The sequence below is a fragment of the Malus sylvestris genome, chromosome 9 (assembly GCF_916048215.2).
Source record: "Malus sylvestris chromosome 9, drMalSylv7.2, whole genome shotgun sequence".
NCBI classification, from domain to species: domain Eukaryota; kingdom Viridiplantae; phylum Streptophyta; class Magnoliopsida; order Rosales; family Rosaceae; genus Malus; species Malus sylvestris.
The window spans coordinates 7,572,669-7,587,563 of NC_062268.1; the positions used below are offsets into that span (position 1 = coordinate 7,572,669).

General features: G+C 36.1%; 1 protein-coding gene across 1 annotated transcript; it reads right to left on the reverse strand.

Moving 5' to 3' along the window:
- Window positions 1–11,698: 11,698 nt before the first annotated feature.
- Window positions 11,699–12,812, reverse strand: LOC126582908 (vascular-related unknown protein 1). Its single transcript, XM_050247135.1, has 3 exons — window positions 12,283–12,812; window positions 12,088–12,159; window positions 11,699–11,976 (listed from the first exon to the last, which is right to left on the reverse strand). Exons 1-3 carry the CDS (start codon window positions 12,649–12,651, stop codon window positions 11,839–11,841), a joined length of 579 nt encoding a protein of 192 aa, XP_050103092.1. The 5' UTR covers window positions 12,652–12,812; the 3' UTR covers window positions 11,699–11,838.
- Window positions 12,813–14,895: the final 2,083 nt, after the last annotated feature.

Genomic DNA, 14,895 nt, shown 5'->3' on the forward strand with positions numbered 1-14,895 from the left:
GATGTGAATTGCTTGTAAAGGTGGTGGCTCAAGCGTTACCTTCGTATGTTATGAATTGTTTTCTGTTTCTGAAGACTTTTTGTGATGAGTTACATCAGCTAATGGCTTGTTTTTTGGTGGGGGAGTGATCCGGATTCCAGGAAGATTCATTGGAAATCATGGGATAAATTGTGCAATGCAAAACCGGAAGGTGGTATGGGTTTTCGGAATCTTTATGCTTTTAATTTGGCGGTGTTAGCGAAACAAGGTTGGCGAATTGCCTAATTCCCTGATTCCTTAACGGCAAGATTGTTGAAAGCTAAGTATTTTCCCAATACTTCCTTTTGGGATGTGTCGGTGTCGTCGTCTTCTTCCTATTGTTGGTCTAGTATTCTTAAAGCTATAGTGGTGTTGGAGAAATGTACGCGATGGTTGATTGGGGATGGAGCATTGGTGCAAGTCTGGAAAGATAGATGGGTGCCTCGACTGTCTACTTTCCGTCCCATAATGTTGCCGCATTCCTCTCAAGAGGTGTTGCGGGTTTGTGACCTCATTGATGTGGATAGGAAGATGTGGAATGATATGGTGCTGAATGAGCTTTTTGAGGAGGAAGACAAGGAACTTATTCGTGCTTTGCCTCTTAGTTTTCGACTTCTGCCTGATAAGCTAATCTGGCACTTTAATGATCGGGGTATTTTCACTATTAAGAATGCGTATTGGGTTGCTTGGGACTCCATTAAGCCACTGGCACTAAGTGCATCTTCTTCGGCTTCTGGAGGAAATCTGTTTACTCCTTTATGAAATGCTATTTGGAAGGCCAAAGTCCCGCCGAAAATGCGGAATATGGTGTGGATAGCTTGTCAAAATTTTTTCCTGACAAAGGAGAACTTATCGAAGAAATGAGTATCATCGGACTTGACATGTGTTTTCTGTAATGGAGCCTTAGAGTAGGAGGTACATGTTTTCAATGAGTGTCATTTTGCTAGAGTAATGCAGTTTGCGACCCCATGTAGCTTTCTCGCTGATTTTGTTCCTTGTAGTTTGGCTAAGGAGTGGTTTTTATGGGTATTACAAACTAAGCAATCTATATTTGACTTTATATGCATGCTGGTCTGGCATATTTGGCAAGCGAGGAATGATCATATTTGGAATGATAAGAATGAGCCACCTGGTTTGATGGCCCAAATAGCTGTGGCATGGATGCAGGAATTCCAGGTGGTGGATGATCGTGCTCGTGCGGTACAACAACTGGCGACGGGAGCTGGGCAGTGGGCTGGTGGTAGTTTGATGGACTGGGAGATTGCGGATAACTGGGTGCGTGTAGTGGATGGCGCTACCAAGCTGCAAGCACGAGTAGGTGGAACTAGAGTTGTGGCCTGTGATGCACATGGTGGTTTCGTGGCTACAATGACATGTTTTTTGCCCAATGTTTCCTTGGCTCTTCTGGTAGAATTGCTAGCAATAAAACATAGGGTGGATTTGGCTCAGTAGTTTGGTTTTCAGAAGGTCCAAGTCGAAAGTGATTCGTTTCAAGCAATGTCCATTGTTAACTTTTGTGTGGATAGGGCTTCAGCTATGGACTTGCTGATATATTATATTTAGTGTAGCTTCTTTTACTGCTTCAAAGTTTATTTCTATTTCTAGGAATAATAATGGTATTGCCCATTGCTTGGCAAAGGTAGTAGTGTCTAGTGGAACTCGAGTAGTTTGGATCGAGGAGCCTCTGAGTGTTATTTTTGATCTCCTCATCCAAGAAATGGTGTAATGGTTCTCAGTTAATGATATTGATTTTCTTCTTCAAAAAAAAAATTAATAATCAACAAGATTATCTTCTCTTTTTTTAACGAGATTATTCATCGCTTATTTTATCATTCATGGGACATATATCAAATTCGTACCATGAATCACTATCACATGACTTATGTACCCATCTATTACTAGTGCTATTGGTTCATTTTTTTTTTTTAAACAAACAATATTATTTACATTAGGGGAAGGGGGTGAGCTTAGTCTCATAATGAGATAGCAATAATGTGGGTCAAATTCGCTCTTGGTGAGAATTGAATTTAAGACTTCTTATTTACAAGTGAAGAGGACTACCACTAGCCGTAGTATTAAGTGACACTTTTTTTTTTTTTTTTTTTTTGATGAGGGGATTTCCTTAAGAGATATTATGTAAGAGCATGATTTGCAGATAAGGAAAGTAACTTACTCAATTTCGCAAGTAATACCCAACAATGTATTGGGGATCATGAGTTGCTATGGTTGGAAGAACCCCCGATATGTGTGCTGATTATTATTAGAGGAGGATCATGTAATTACTAATTATGTAACACACTAGTGCACAATACTATTTTTTCTTCAATCGAGCTAAAAACTCCGACACAATGCCACAATAAATATACATCCTACTCTTTATACGTATTTTTATTTTCCTAATGAATATCGTACTCTCTTTTAATTTTCATAGGAATTTGAATTACAAGTCGGATCAAACTCCCCAGAAAAATGGGAACCAAAACGGCCTAAATGAACATAAAGGCTACCTCAAAATGCTTATGATTTGCAGTTACTAAATTACACCAACTCAACTCCAAATCCCATGGGAACAAGAAGTACTATGACTTATGAGTTATCAATATTTTGGGTTTGGGCCTTGTTGGTTTCAACTATAATTCTTTTAGGTAAAAACGATATAAAGCCTGGCCCAAATCATACCAAAATCTTTTAGTTTAGTTTATAGGCCTCCTATATTGTCACCGTCCGAGAGAACCAGATTTGGCATTCATCTTTCATTTCCTACAAGGAAACAAAGACAGCATTTATACAAGAACTTTAACACAACCCTTCCCCATGCTTACCTCCTACATATGATTTTAATCAATATTATGATCTCCATTGCCTCTAATCATCATTTCCCTATAGAAATCGAAATTAAGCCGGTAATCTAAGCTTACTAAGCCTCCATTTTCTCACAAAACCAAGCATGACAGAGAAAAAAAAAAACCAACTAGACTAACCTGACGGATAAATCAGGAATACAGAAACAAAAAAACATCGCAGGGGCCTCAAAATCTGTTGTGGTGTAACTGCAATCACAACAATTTCACTCACTCTCTTGAAGCCTAAAGAACCCGAAATCGATGCCTTGGATGGTTGGAATTTCTAAATAAATACTTTATAAGTGATAAAAAAGAATATGATTAGACCATAATAAATGAGATCATCTATAAATTGGTGAAGCAAAATTTTACCGTTTGGATAAAGGGGTTCCTTAATTTGTCACTTAAATGAGTGGTATATAAATTCATTAAGACGGCTATCGATGATGATATTCGACAATTTATTTACCATATGTTTTTTGAGGATTTAGCTATTATGTAATGTTGTTACAAACTCTTTACTATTTCACTTTGTGGATGCAATATAGTGATGTATTTGCTGAAGGCGCGCAAGTTTGATGGCATTCATCAAAATTAAATAAACAAAGTTGCTAGTTAATTTTAACAAGAAAAATGTTTGATCGACAAGATAAATTGCACCAAGCAAAGCCTGATATTCCGTAATCTATGTGAATGTATTTAAGGTAGATGATAAAACATGCATGAACTTCACCTTCTTCCTTGAGATTTCCAACAAAACCATCCCAATCCTCCCTTGCCTTCTTCAAGTTTTGTCATCACTTTTAAAGCTTAAAATATACCTATAGGACATGTGAGAATGTGAAGATAAAAAAGTCTCACATCGGTGAAATGAAAAACTTATTAAGGACTTATAGGATGTTGAACCACTCTCCATATTGCCTTGGTTTTATGGTGGAGCCTCAACTTATTCAGAATTATTATTTTTTAGGGCCAGAGTAAGACCGATCGGAATACGCATACCTCATAAGTTCGGTCATAAACTCAACAACTCTGATTAGATTAAGTTACTTAAACAAACTAGCGATGCCACCACTTGCTGATGCTAAACGAACTAGTGATGCCACCACATGTTGATGTACTTTGGGGAGGATTGAAATACATGTACCTCAAAAGTCCTATCATGAACTCAACATCTTTGATCAGGTTAAGTTGTTCAAAAGGCCCAACAATACCACCACATCCTATTGTACTCTAAAAAGGTAGACAATTTTTGCCGACTTTGCTGAGATTGATCATTATTGTTTGATTTCTCGCAAGCAGCCGAACTTGCGAACTCTTGTGTTTTCTATGGTATGCATATTTGGCTCCAACAATACCCAAAAAGTGTGGCACGTGCGAATTGGATTTGTTGGAACTTCATATTCTATCGGATGATAAGTACTTTTCGAATCATAGATTTAGAAATTTCTAGCAAAACCACCAAAAGATCTGAGGAGAGAAGTAACTACACGTGGACGCTAAAGACAGACATCAAGAGATTCGTATCTTGTTAGAGTTTTTTTTGTTGTTCTTTTTTTGGGTGCTGGTTAACGACGAGGTTAAACGTCAATAAAGAAGAACTACAGTAAAGTCATCAGGACGCTGTTAGAAAGTGCCACCACCAAGAGTCTGAAGCTTAAACAAAATATACAGGATCGACAGAACAACTTGACAAGTCAGAAGCTTAACAAAAATATATAATCTCACCAGCAGTGTCCAATTTTGTTCTAGGTCTGACGCAGGTTCTAATAACAAATACAATGAACATTTTTTTCTTGTCCTTTTTTAATTAACGCCGGCGTTCCGGAACATGAAGCTTTAAAATTCGTTGTACTACTAGATTTCTTGTTTTTAAATCAAGAAAATAAGGAAAACTTACATGTTATATATATAGCTTAGGTTGTTGACTAACGACATATATATTGAAATATATAATTGCTTATGAGGCGGAAGAACCACACCTGCGACTACATTGCTCTCATTCACGAATCATCACGTCACAAGTACAATTAATATTCTTTAATTACGTCTTAATTATTGAGTGGAAAATGAATGAATGTAGACTACAGTTTACACTTATTTATACAGAAACGCAAATATTAGTATTAGTTATATGGTTGCAAAGATACGAAATTAGGTAATCAGATTATATGCTCACAAATATTCTAGTTTAATATTAGCTTACAATAGAATGGTTGTTTTAGGGCCGGCAAAGGGAAATCTTGCTGAGCTATTCAATGTTTAGTTTGTGAGAATGAAAAGTAGACCCTTCGGACAATTTTTGAAATAAATATGATAAATTTATTGAAGAAAACTTAAGGAGCATACATATCATGGTTGAGAAGCGCCTTGATAGCATTAGGGGGTTCTTCAAACCAACTAATTGAAGCACCTCCTATCAAACTTAATTTAGCAAGGCAATGAGCCACACTATTATATTCACGAGGAATATATGAAATCGTACAACCCCAAAAAATGTAGATTGCATTTTTTTTCATTCTCATGCTGAGAAAAAGAAAATGCTTCGTTGGTGTTTAGGATTGGATTAAAATAGATAAATCATAATATTCAAGGTGCATTGAAGGTAAAAGTAGTTATTTATTTGGAAGAATTAGAAGGGAATTAGACCTGGAGGAAATTTCACCCTTCTAATTGTCTCATTTTGGAAGGAGATTGAATATGATAAGTTTCATTAATAAGTTAGGGCTTGCTTGAGAATTGCTTTTAAATGACTGAAAACACTTTTAGAGCAAATATTTTCAGGTTCCAAAAGCACTTCAAGTGTTTTTCCTATATTAACTTGCATTTTTACTAAGGATTGATTTCAATTTTTTTTGCTTTCTAAAAGCGTTTTCAGTTATTTAAAAACACTTCTCAACGAACTCTTATGCTACCTTCAAGTTGGACTTATTTTTTTCATTTCTTTCTTCAACGTATCTTGATTTCTCTTTATATTTTGTCACGGGACCTAAATGGCCATCATTATTTTCTCATCACGGGTAATGTATTTACCATATTAGGTTTTGGAATCATATATATGTTTTCTAATGCAAAAACCAAATTACAAGTCACACTGGTGAAATGATCAATTGAATATATGGACGAAAATTTTGACAAGGCATGGTAGCACATGGCTAATTGCCTTTTTAATTCAATGAATGATAAACTTCAGCACGGGGTGGGTCCTGCTTGTTTTTTGAAGTAGAATTGTTCTTCTTCTTTAAATAGTCTTTGACCATACATACATCAAAAGACAATAGACAATTAGACATGCCCTAAAATCACGCAGTACAGAAAAGGAATAACCATCTTATACGTTGGTCTGTGTCATACAACATCTCGTTCTTCCATAGAATAAATTGTTGCTTTTGTAAAAGGGTAATGTTTTTTTAGGGAGGCCAAATTAAAAAAAAAATTATAAATCCAATAATGTGATTGTTGATGATTGAATTATTACTTAAGTGTTGATTAACGTGTTTATTTCTTATTGATGACCTATAATTTAGTTTATAATTTGGTTTAAACATTTGATTTACCTAGCATTACTGTTGTAAAGTACTTTCATCTATATTAAATAAGATTGTTCTTCTAATATTTGCATTCCTTCTTTAGTCACACAATCACACTGCTCTGATATGGGATAATCTAATTAAATTACTGATCCAAAAGAAAGAAGGGAAGAAAGGAAGAAAGAGTTAACCTACCCATGTCAATACATAACACTTCATTAAACATTTCGGCAACTTAACAAGTGGTGAATTATCCTAATAGTTATAATTTTTGCTTTTTTAACTCATCACATTCTTAGTTCAAACCTTTCCTCTCTCCTTAGTGTAGTTTAGACAAGAATATCACTTGTATTTTGACATATCTACTTTAGTAAATCATACATATTTTTAATGTGAGATTTTAAATATGGAACCTTTTATCAAAATATAGTGGGAGCTGCACCGAGTCATTCTAAGGGCTGGTTTGGTATTGCTGTGTTTTGAAAAAAAACTGCTTCTGTTGTGCTGTGAAAATAAGCTCATTTTTGCTGCTTCATATTTTCAGTTTTTTTTTTCCACCCAAAACTGTGAAAATAAGCTGTTTTTTGATAATCACTTTTTATAAAAGCACATCAGTACCAAACCAGTACTAACACTAGGAAGATATATTGTAAATATCTATATTATTAGAAGATGTTCAAAAATGGAATCTCCTCCTTCAAATACTATACAAACAAAAAATCATGAAAAATATGACAGAAAGAAAAAGAATGAGAAGATTGAGGAAGTGTTTATATTTAGGGAACTGTTATTAGCACTCCAAAAATCTCATTCTACACTCCAAACTTTCTATATTATGAAAGAAAAATACACTTGTGAGTAGTGTAAAATGAGATTTTTAGAATGCCAATAATATTTCCCTATATTTATATATATCCGCTTTTTATGCTTTACCCTTCATCTGTCTCTTCCCATTTTTCTTTTTCTAATCGTAGCATATATTACATGAAATTCGAATTTAACAAATAGAGAAAATTTCACATGTATAATTGGAGAGCATGCATTTAAATCTTCTCCAGTAATGTGCATCCAAAAGCACCTGCATGAATAAAAACGTCACAACTAACTAACGCACCAGAAATAAATAAGGAACCCTTGACGCTCAAAGAACAAAAATAATAATATTACCCAAAAGAGTCAAGGCAAAAAGCTTTAAGCATATGAATTCAAAAACATCAACAGCCATGAAGACGAGACTTTACGAACACGACCCTACTAGCTAAGGGATTACCATATGCATGAGTTGAAAAAGAAACCTACTTGAACAACACTTTGCAATTAATGGATAACTACGTCTATTTGCAGGCAAACTCTGAAAACCATCCTTTTAGATAAAAGAGTGAAAATGGCAATCCAAAGTGGTGAAAGAATAAGTCTTTTAGAAGGCATATATGCATGCATGTCATCCTCTTAAGCCGACAGTGATTGATAAACTGAATTAGACCTTTAATCTACCACTCCACAAGTTGAAATCACATTATTAGTGGTCGTTAAGTACTATGTGATTGATTACCTAACTTTGATTGCATGCTAATCAATTTAATTAAACCCAGAATGGTTCGCCAAAAATTGTTGATACACAAACTGAAGATAATTGTCTTTTGGATTGGACGCTAATGCTGATCCCATTCCCTATTTTAAATCTGTGATGAATTGGCTGCAATTAAACGTAAACAAATGAAAATATTAGAGGGTTCCCAAATAGCAAAGCACTATGCTTTGATCTTTCGTGTCTTTGAGAGATTGGAGAACAAGATCGTAAAGTAGCACCTAGGCACTCGGTATCACGTCATATTCATAATTATGACTTGGTAAACTTTATACACACATAGCTAAATTAATCACATGTGATTGAAAACTGAGTGTTAGCCAAGTTTGCTCGAATAGTATGCATTCACTTATGCATTTAAATTTGAATCTATTTTTCTGTAATTTAGATGAATTTAGTTTAAATTATTTTATTTTTGTAACAAAAAATCATAGGCGTGAAGTCCGCAATTAATTATATGATGGATTTGTGTGAGAATGTGAGGTAAAAGAGTCTCACATTGGTGAAAGGAAAAACCTTGCAAAGGCTTAAGAGGTTAGGCTACTGTAACATCCCACATCGCCCATGGGAGTGGATCTTGTAAGCCTTATATGTATATTCTCATCTTTACCTAGCACGAGACCTTTTGGGAGCTCACTGGTTTGGGTTCCATCGGAACTTCGAAGTTAAGCAAGTTCGCGCGAGAGCAATCCTAAGATGGGTGACCCACTGGGAAGTTCTCGTCTGAGTTCCCAGAAACAAAACTGTGAGGGTGTGGTTGGGGCCCAAACCGAACAATATCGTGCTACAACGGAGTCGAGCATGGGATGTGACCATTTGGTATCAGAGCCAATCCCTGGCCGGAAGTGTGCCGACGAGGACGTCGGGCTCCTAAGAGGGGTGGATTGTAATATCCCACATCACTCAGTGGAGTAGATCTTGTAAGCCTTATATGTATATTCCCATCTCTACCTAGCACGAGGCATTTTGGGAGCTCACTGGTTTCGGGTTCTGTAGGAACTCCGAAGTTAAGCGAGTTCGCACGAGAGCAATTCTAGGATGGGTGACCCACTGGGAAGTTCTTATGCGAGTTCCCATAAACAAAACCGTGAGGGCGTGGTCGGGGCCCAAAGCGGACAATATCATGGTACGGTGGAGTCGAGCACGGAATGTGATGGGGGCCCAGGTTAGGATGTGACAGTTACTCCCTATATTGCCAATTAGTTTTTAGTGGAATCTCAATTTTCTTCGATTTGAATATATTAGAGGTGAATATGCTAAAGGGCAGGGCCACACAAACGCAACTGACCTAAGCACAAATTAAATTATAGATAGTTGTATATAAACTACATATATAATTTTATACATTGGTAGGCCATATGGTGTGAAGGAGAGCGTTGCACATCATCCACAATATTCTTCCTATGTATGGCCTATAAACTTCTTCAACTATGGATGACGAGTCAAAGAATATTTACTTGATTAGGGTCTTTTGTTGCCACTTCATTTTTTAATATATTTTTTTTGGCGTTTTAATATTCATGTAGTATATATATATGGTGTAGCATTGCCATCATGTATGGTAGAACTAACGAAAGAGCTAGAAGTTTTTTTTATTTTTTTTTATTTTTTTGGAAGGAAACAATACCTACCTTACCCAATTTTAAAAAATATAATTTTGCTAATCTCTAAAACCATCAAATTGTTTAATTGAATTATTATCATGTCTTACAATGCACCTAGCTAGTCATTCAAAATATTACATTATATCTGAAGTCAATTTAAATACATTGTATATCTAGTTTATTTATACATATGCATGGTTCTTCCAATTCATGTAGCCTTACTAGTTATTTTTTGAAAAAGTTGAGATTTCACCATAAAATTAATTGGTAATATGGGAAGTAGCCCAATTTAATTATAAACCCATGCAAGGTTCATTCTCCCATCAATGTTGGATTCATTTTCAACATGTCCCCTCACTTATGGTGAACATGTGGACAACACAACCGGTAACGTGGAGCACGTGTGACCTTTTTGTTTTACATGCAGGACAACCTGCTTTGATACCATGAAGAAATTTGAGGTTCCCCCATAAAACCAATTGAAAATATGGGAAGTAGCCCAACTCTTATAATAAGCCTTTGCATGGTTTGGTCCCTCACTAATGTGGGACTTTATCCTCACATTCTCATAATTTTTCGTCCAATGATAGACGTGTATGCACCACAAACCTTTTCCTAGACTAGAGTGACAAGCATCCCTATAGTCTATCTAAAAATGTCGCTTAATACCCACTTATGACATTCTTGTTGATAAAGAAAGTTATCGATATTCAATAATGCGTCGTTTGGTTGATGAGAAAACAAAAAGAAATATACTTTCCATCATATCCACCATATATTTCCTTATCTAATACAAATAGCATTACGTAATTCATTCGTGACCCCGAATTTTAAACTGTCAGAGAATGAGATGATGATATGCATTAAGTTACATCCGTACTAAACTTAGGATCTCTGCCAAAAAAAAAAAAAAAAAAAACCCAACGCCATATTAGACAATCACTAATTTTTAGACATTCAAAGAATAAATCAACAATGCGTACGTATATCAATGAGGTTTCATTCAGATACCCTTTTGCGAAAAACACAAAGGAAGCAGATAGGTAGCTGTTGTGAATATTGTTTCTAAACAAAACTACGCAAGCTAGATCTTATATACGAATGCCTTCTCACCTGCTTTTAGTGCTCGTGCACATGGAGGGGTCATGTATTGCAGCCGTTTCTGAGTTATTTTTATACATGAATTGGCCTGCAAGAGGTTGGAGATGAATTAATATATAACCCTATCAATCTACTTTTCCTCTTTTTATTTAATTATTTTTAGCTATTTTTAATGCTTTTTTCGAGCGTACAAGGAACTAACATCCTTTAGGGTTTAGTTGCGATATTCTTATGCTCTTTGCTTGTATATATTCTCATGCCCTTTCTTCATATTTTATTAGCAAGTGGTGTAGTGTTTTGTTTGGTTGATAGGGCACTTTTCTTTAGTCTACTGGTCTCGAGTTTTAACCTTTCTATTTTTCTCAACATGACTTTTAGAGTAGTAATGTCTTTTGTACCAATGAACAAAAAAAATATCATATTTTATTTTTGTAACTATATCTATATATGGGAGTGGATGAGTCGATGAGAAGAAATTTAGCAATGGGGGCTCAAAAGGCAGGCCATGTTGGATGACTCTGTTAATAAACCACAATCGCTTTCCTGTACTACTTTTATTACTTATATAATTAAACGGCTGAATTTGGGGTTTACTTTTGAGAGCAACTTCCAAAGGATAAATACGTTTTACGTCATATATATAAATTTGGTTGCTTGATATCAAGATGCATCAACTGAAAACCTCCAGTCTGAGACATTTTTTTCAAGTTAATAAAACTGTTTACCAGCCTTAGCTACTAGATTTATTCAAGCAACATAAGACTAGCCAAAAAGCATTTTCCAGTTATTTACTATGGTAAGATTTATCTATGCATAAATTAGCTAGTGTAGTACTATATATTGTCAATGAGATAACCATATATAGTTCATGTGAGTGTATATACATGATGGAAGATTGATCTGGGAAAAATTTGGACTATAGAAGAAAGTATACACACACACAGACACAGATATAAAATATATATATATATATAGAGAGAGAGAGAGAGAGAGAGAGACAAAGAGAGAGAGAGAGAGAGAGAGAGAATGATCACATATCTTACAAGAACTATACACACACTAATGGACATATATTTCCTTTATACAGTAAGTTACGGAAGAAGCATCAACTAGCAGAGAGGTAGAGATGAGATTCTTCATTGCAAAACGTGAAATTAACCAATATAGTTCACCAACCAGGACATGGGAACCAAGCACAACCCTTTGTTCTTTAAGTCCGTACAATCACTACTTTTTTCACCATGGGCCTGTTCTATCTCCGCAAAATGTTCTACAGTAGTCCCCTCATTACCCTACAACACCATCAGAACCAAACCAAAATGATTATAATTAATCAAATAATTAATCTCCTTTCAAGAGAGAATTAATAGAAGAAATATTAAGGGAAAGAAAAAGAACTGTACCAAAGAATTCATATTCATATGATGATCGTCTATCTTTCTGGGATTTATATCAACTGGTCTCAAATCACCAATCTAATATAAAAAACAATAAGACCACAAAAGAACAGTCAATTCCCAAGAACTAACAAAAATTGGAAAAAGAAAAGAAAAAGGGAACAATTAATTTGTATGTGTGGCTCTAAATAAAAAAGGGACCTTGGGACTATTAACAGGAGAACTAGCAGTGTCCTCCAAATCATCACCAGAAATCTTTTTGGTTCTTGTTTTCTTGAAGCTTAATTTCCTGGGAAAATTATTGGGTGGGACCCCAATAGAGCCTTCATTGCTTTGATTGTTGTGGGAAGCTAATTTCCATGCAGCACCAGAAGCAGCATCAGAAACCAAAGAAGAGGTGTAGCCAAAACTTTGCGCTCCTCCTTGTTTTTCTTCTTCTTTTCTTTTATTATTGTTGTTCGAGAAGTCTTCAAAGTAAGCAGTCCAACCACTCTCCTCCTCTGTGCATGAGTATGTGGTTTCTTTTGAAGGAACAGCTTTGATCAACGATGAATTGCAAGACTTCTCCATGACAGAGGGCAGCTGCTAGATTTATGTTGCCTGATGAGGGCCTTTTGATTCTAAAAAGAGAGATTTATATATAACTGAAAGAGATGATTAAAAGAATAAGGAAAAAGTAGAACCCATAATGCAGAATCTTAGTGTAGGGCGGGGTTTTGGGGGGGGGGGGGGGGCGGGGGGAGGAGAGAGAGAGAGTTGAGGAAGTTAAAAAAACCAGAAGTTGCAACATAAAACCAAGGGTGAGAAATGGGGATAGAAATAGGGAGAGATGGAGAGAGATATATAAGAGAGAACGTGCAGAGAAAAGTACAAATTATATTAGAGGGGGGAGGAGTTGACCTTTGTGGTTGTGATCAAATGGGATTTTCACATTTCACACCAGTATATGGTAACCAACTTTTTCTTTGTATGACTTGTGGTATAATGGGTTTCAACTAATCCCAATTAATGAATCACTGGCCAACTAACAACCCAAAACTTGGACTGCAGGCTACATTGGCTGAATCAATATTTTATAAGTATATGCTTTATTTTAGTTACGATACTTTCATGCTCCTTAATAATATGAAAGTCTTGCTTGCCCTATAATGTGATATTATTTTATCGTACAAAAGTCATAACATGAATTGTTTATTTTCTTTATCATCATTTGAACATAAGGTTCTAAAAGATGTTAGACGTTAGTCGGGCGGTGAATTGGGGCCTAGCGCCTAGGCGGGCACCTAGGCAAACTAGGCAGATTTAAGTAAATCTATTGTATTTCATGTAAATAAGTGTCTGTTTATACTTAATATATATATAATTTCATCATAAACTAGAAAATAGAATGACATATATATTATGAAGAATTGGAACATAATGAAAATATGGGGAGCAAACATATAATGTGTGTTTATTTAAGTGTTCAATAAGTCTCTTACAATTTGTCACAGCCCATCCCGGAGCTATGTATTATTTTATTCTCGAGGATGTGAAGGGACGGTTTTATCCTTAGACGTTGAAATTGTAGTGTATGTGTGTGACATATTTTGGTACTTGGATGTCATGTTCTTGGTTGGTTGGTGACCACGTGGGACACACACACACAAACCTCATTCTCTCTCTTCTCTCCCGTGCTCTTTCTCTCATACTCACACTCTCTCCTCTTTCTTTGTACGGACGAGCACCAAACTCACCCATTCACGCATGGATCGAGATCGTGCTTGGTTGCATTGTCTTCATCTCCTCACCATGAGCTCATCCATACCAGTTTTAGGTATGAAAACCTTCGAAAACCTCATGAACCAAGAATCTCCGATTTGAACATTGTTCATGCTAACGTAAAAACTTGTGTTTTTGGAAATTCTAAGCTCACATGGAGCCTTGGGAGGCCCTCTAGAGGCTCGAAGAAGTTCGTTGGGTAGTTTTGGACGTCAAAATCGAGAGGTCGAAGCATGGCTGGTTTTTCTCGAATTTTTTCGACGAGATCCTGTGGTTTTGAGGCTTGAAAGAGGTATAAACTTGTTCTATTCGCCATGCACTTCATTTTGGTATAAATATCGTGAAAAATGGTGCAAAAATGGCCGAGATATCACGGTTTAAAATTTTTCCAGTTTTCCGGCGTCGGCGACGGTCGTTGGAGTTCAGAGGTAAGAGACGATGGAACATTCCGTTAAGTCTGACGGAATATTCCGACGCCATCAGTTAGTTTGGACGGATTCCGTTAGGACTTAACGGAATATTCCTGACGGCATTGACTGAGGCCGTCAGTATGCCTGTCACGTGGCCGCGCGTGAGGGCGCGTATTGCCGTGCATTGGCCGGCGCGTGGCAGCGCGTGGGTGGTCGAAAAATTATTCTAAAAATATGGGGATGGTCGTGGAGTTGTGTAGATCACGTTGGTATATTCAAACACCCCATTTGAGCATTGTATGAGAAGTTATTAGTTAGTTCTGCCTAAGTGCTTTAAATAACGTTTTTATATTTAATTTGCATATAGGTGAGACTTATCCCGAGGACGAGCGTGTTCAATGGCGACTCGGGGGCTACGACATACCAGTGAGTGGGCTTTTGGTTTTCAGTATATATTTATATACTTGATATTTTCCCAGAAATATGTGTTTAAATGAAAGTATGCCTTAAATGCCATGCATATGAATTTATATTTCGTATATGAATTGGTATATGATGCATTATATATAATTGTGGTGTTGTGAACGCTTAGGTAAGCTCAGGTGAGTTATGTTTGGTTATGTGAATTATCAATGGTGCGATA